This window comes from Myzus persicae, unplaced genomic scaffold (assembly GCF_001856785.1).
Source record: "Myzus persicae strain clone G006 unplaced genomic scaffold, MPER_G0061.0, whole genome shotgun sequence".
Taxonomy (NCBI): Eukaryota; Metazoa; Arthropoda; class Insecta; order Hemiptera; family Aphididae; genus Myzus; species Myzus persicae.
In genome coordinates this window covers 126,490-131,909 of record NW_019104108.1, presented here as the reverse complement: position 1 = coordinate 131,909, position 5,420 = coordinate 126,490, and the positions used below count along the sequence as shown (strand labels likewise).

Here is a 5,420-nt window from a genome sequence, read left to right as displayed (position 1 = left end):
ATGCAGTATATTCAGTCACAACAAGGAAAACTTTTACTACCGTTAAATAGTTTCTTATATAGAAAAGAAAAAATACATAAAGATGTTGAATATTGGCGATGTATAGACAAACTATGTACAGGGCGTTTGAATTTAAAACACGGCGAAATTATTAAAGGCCCTTCTGATCATAATCATGTTGCTGATATAATTAAAAATCAAGCGAAAGTAGTAGTCGAAAATATTAAAAAGCGTGCCGTTGAAACTCGAGATAATCCTGCAGTTATAATAGGTGAGTCGTCTTCTTCTACAGTTCCAATTGTTTTTGGTGCACTTCCACAGATCGCACACTTGAAACGTACAATTCAAAGAACGAGACAAAGAAATTGCTTAGCTCCACCTAATCCACAAATTCTCGATGATTTACACCAATTGCCAATTGAATATAAATTGACTACTCATGGTAAACAATTTGTTTTATATGACAGTATCGATGACTATGGTTTGTCAAACAAACGAATTATAATTTTTTGTACATCCGATAGTTTGGATCTGATGTCGGAATCCGATCACTGGTTTTCTGATGGTACTTTCAAATCAGCTCCACCTATTTTTAATCAAATCTATACAATACACATATTAAAATATGATAGATGTATACCAACATTATATGCACTATTACCCGATAAAAAATCATCTACTTATGTCAGTTTATTAAAAAAATTAAAAAAAAAAAAAATAGTTTAAACCCAAAATCTATTTTAACTGATTTTGAAAACGCCTCTATTAATGCTTTTAAAGAAGTATTTCCACAAATCGAAAACCGTGGATGCTTTTTTCATCTCAGTCAGTGTATTTGGCGAAAACTGCAGACTATAACTTCAATGCAGGAAAAATATTCAATAAGTATGACAAACATGAATAAATATGAAATATTTTAGTTTATATTATTATATGTGCAATCTATTATATTTTCGCTCTATATGTTTTCGCTCATATTTTTATTCGCTCATTTTGTATTCGCTCTTTTTCATTCGCTTATTTACGTTCGCTCTTTTTCTTTCGCTCAATTGTCGGGATACCAGTAAAAATATGTCTTAAAAGTAGCTGGCCGTCGATTTTTTAATTTCTCTAGAACAGGTCAGTTCTAACGGTGGCCCCCCTCACCTGAAAAAAAAAAAATAATGTTCTTATAACATTTTAAATATAATGAATAAAGGTAATAAAAACTTTAACAATTCGTATCAACGAAGTAGGTACCTACTAGACCAGCGGTTCCCAACCTTTTTAGCTGTGGGGACCACCAATTTTGTAAACAAATCTTTGAGGCTCTCAAACAGCTCACCTTTATACGAATGCATAAAATATATATGTATATATAAACGTCAGTTGTAAGAACTAAAAAGAATTAAAAAATCAATTGTTTATCATGAAAAACACAATTTAAACAGTTTAATGTGATTTTTGACATTAATTGTCCTTCATGAGAGAGTCAATATCAAGGATGAAAATTGAATGATTTTACAATTAAATCACTTTCAACATTCAGTTGATTTCTATAATTAGCGTTAATTAATAATTTGACACCAATTTGACACTGCAGAGTGTAGATAATATTGATAAATATTATTATAACCAGAAATATTATTAGGTATACACTAAAAATATGTAATAATATTATTTAAAATATATATATAATATTAAATATTATATATTTATATGGTTCACGTCCCAGTACCAAGCTGCTCGAGGCCCACAAGTGGGCCGCGGCCCATGGGTTGGGAACCGCTGTACTAGACTATTGATTTGGTCAAAAAATGGTTTTGCATAAAAATTCTCATTTTTTCCGACAAATAAAATTAATATTAGTGTATACTGCCGAGTGATTTTTTTGAGCATGCTCATCCTATTCTTATGCTTAAATAATGCATAATATAATATTAAAATTCAGAGTTTTAGAATTTTTAAATGCACTTGAAGACCATTTTTTGAATCATTGACTCTTTTTGTACCACTTTTAGGATGANTATTTTTATTGATATATGTCATAGATAAAAACATGAAAAGTTTTGACAATGTTGTTATGGACATTAGATATATTTTCAGACTGTATTGTGTGTAGTTTTCATAATTAAATAGCAATTAAAAGTATACCTACTAAACTGACCTAAAACGAAAAAAAACCTTGTGTCGTCAATACAAATTTCCAGTGTGGTTATATACGCCGTGCATTGATGCACTTTAGTTCAAGGCAATGTTAATTATTAATCAACGGTATAATTACATTTTTAAACAATTTCTATAATACGCGGTATAGTAAGAAGGTATTCATAATCTTTATATACATGTATATATATATATATATATATAGACTGGTACCTAAGTGGTAGGTACCAGTGTACCAACTATTTAATAATATAATAGGCTCAGTTCGTCAGTGCACATATACTAGACCTAGCTCATAGCGTGCAGTTGTGCGTTACAAAGAACACTAAAACTCTTACGCGTCCATATATTATTCGCATGTATATATAGTTTGTCCGTTAACCGAGTGTTTCCCCCCCCCTTCTTATCACGTAGATATCAGAATAATCAAATGTCAGCCTGCAAGAGGGCCGTGTGTGACGTTCGTTGCGGTTGAGCTGTGTAGGGTTGAACTTACTAGAGGCACCTTACTACAGCGGGTTGTGGGAGGGGGGGGGGTAGGGGGAACAGACAAAACGACTAACCATTAGCACGATTGTCGTCGGGAGCGGGTGAGTTAGGTCACAGGGAATTATAAACAGGAAACGTGTGTGAGTGTGAGTGTGTGTGTGTGTTGGAGGAACTTATTGATCGTTCCGATCACGCGAGACAGTCATGTTATAATATATTATAAATAAGCACAACTCCGTAAATGTATAAATAACCCATGTTTAAAGACCGTGTTCGTATATAATATGGTTACTGGATGGTAATTATTATATATTTCTACACATACCGAAAACACGACACGCCGACATACGTAGGTACATATGAATACTACACAACATTGTATATAATGGCCCATTATGAATGGGGAGGTTAAATGGCCAAACTACGGTATACTACACTGTGTATACAAAAATATAATATACCTAGTATTATCATTGCCGCTGCCTCCGCCGAGCCACACAGTGATTACCACGACGACGTAGGTTCATACTTACAACACGGTTGTCAGTAGCACTGGTACCCAACCGCAGTATACCTATATAACGTAGTAATACGTATAGTGTATACCTATACATTACATACCTATGGGCTACGGGTCGCGAGCATCACACAACACGTTTCCGTATAATATGTAGCTGATAATGATAATATTCGTGTGTACGAAAATCGAGGGAAAAAAACTAACGGAAAGAGGAGAGGAAAATATTCGAAAAACATATAATGACACGAGTCGGGAGGAAGCGTCGTCGGCACACGCACACGCGCACATACAATGCACATACCTACAAGTTTGGGTGATTGCCGCGGTTCACACTGCAGCAACAGGTAATGCGGTAAAAATTGCTGTACAAGCAGAACAACCGTCACATGTACCTACGAACAGGCCCGTTGTTGGCCGGAAGTGACTTTCATTAGTAAAAATGTGTATCGTGTGTACATAGGTACGATATTAGCGTCTTTCCCGAGTATTTACGGGAAGTGAATTAAAACGACATCACGGTTTTGTTAAATGTCACACGGATTTTTCTTTGAATTTTTCCACTGACCCGTTTTACCGTCTCGTGACGGTTTTGTGATATTTTTCGTGTTCCTCTCCCCTAGTCACAACTAAATATTTTTTACATGTACATATATACAGAGATAATATGTGTGTAATGTGTATAAAACATATGGATCTATAAAATCATATTCGATCACCCCCGCCCAAAAATTTCGTATTGATCAGTCATTAAATAACAGACATGAATGCGTTTTACAAAGTTGATATTCTTTTTTCAGAATGATCTTTAATCTAGTTGAAGAAAGGAAAAAAACATAATTTGTTTATATTATTATTGTTTTTTTTAAAAATTAAAGCTTATTAAACCAATATAACTAATCAATGTTATAAGCTCACAATATAATGTATTATTCACAGTAGGTGGAATTTCTGTATCTGTGCTAATTGGTATGAGTAGTAAAACTCCTATCAATTTCTAGTCATTAATGTCGAACAGCCATACATTAATTTCGTCCTTCCCACCATATTACACGAGGATGTAAAAAATAAGAATGGTTGGTATTTTCATATGGAAAATTACACGGTGAAGCAAAATGTAGATTTATACAATTCTACATAATGTACTTGATATTTCATGTAATATTTGTGTTTTTACACATGATAAAATAACATGTAATTTACAAAAAACAACACATTTGTTGAATTTCAGATCTATCATTTGTACAGTTTAGAATTGTAATAGCATTAAAAAAACTATTCGTTTTTGTTTTTTATTGGTTTCTATATTTTATATAGTTTTAATACTTTATACAGTTGTAATATGCGATATTACCTATAATACTTGTCTAAATTGAGTTCCGAAATTTGAAAAATCAGATTATTTGATTATTAAAAATCGCTTGAATTTCAAAATAAGTACAAATTTAATTGTGATGGTAATTTTAACTAGCTTTTGTATATTTTGTTAAAATAGGATAATTCTTTTATAGAATTGAAAATTGAAAATTTTGATACTTCGGCAATACAATACAATAAAAGAAACACCTTGAAAAATATAAATGAACTCAATTTTTAATAATTACTGTTAACAAATTGTTATCATTTTAATGTATGCTAATAATTAACCCTATAAAAAGAGTTACAATATATTATAGAAATTAATAATGAAGTGTGGGGTTGGGTTTTTAAAACACAATATTCGTTTATTTTAATGTGCAATAAATTAAGGTATTATTGTTTAAAAAAATGTATTTTCGATGTGATTTAGTGATTATAATAGTAAATTCGTTATAAACGATTCGAGTATTTGTTTGACGCGTGAATTACTGTCATTCCTAACCTTGGCCCTATATGATGTATATATCTATGACACGTATAATGAGCGAAATCGTTTACGAATAACATTTCATGGTTTACGATTTATTAGCGAAAAATGTTCATTACCTTGAAATAGTTATTATTAATTGTTAATGCTTCGGAATCTTTAGCACAATTATTATTAAATTTAAGATTAAAAAAAAAAAATGTATTCATTAGAAACGTCGTATTATTTTTTCCCACTAGCTATTATGATGATTCAAAGTTATAAATTGAAATAAATAAATAATTATAATTAAAACGTCAAGATTTTGTTTCTGTATACTAGGTAGTATTTTAAACTCTCGGTTTGCTTCAAACATTACCAGCTATTTAATACTTCAGCACGCGATGGTTTTAGTTTAAATTATATTTGATGACATGAACCAAA

At 31.5% G+C, this 5,420-nt stretch overlaps 1 protein-coding gene across 1 annotated transcript; it reads left to right on the top strand.

The window, feature by feature from the left end:
- Positions 1-726, top strand: LOC111038822. The gene has a single exon (XM_022322063.1). It carries the CDS (start codon positions 1-3, stop codon positions 724-726), a length of 726 nt encoding a protein of 241 aa, XP_022177755.1.
- Positions 727-5,420: the final 4,694 nt, after the last annotated feature.

Bases quoted from the DNA above. Each gene is read 5' to 3' on its own strand.
- LOC111038822 (XM_022322063.1), top strand. From the start codon at position 1: ATGCAGTATATTCAGTCACAACAAGGAAAACTTTTACTACCGTTAAAT.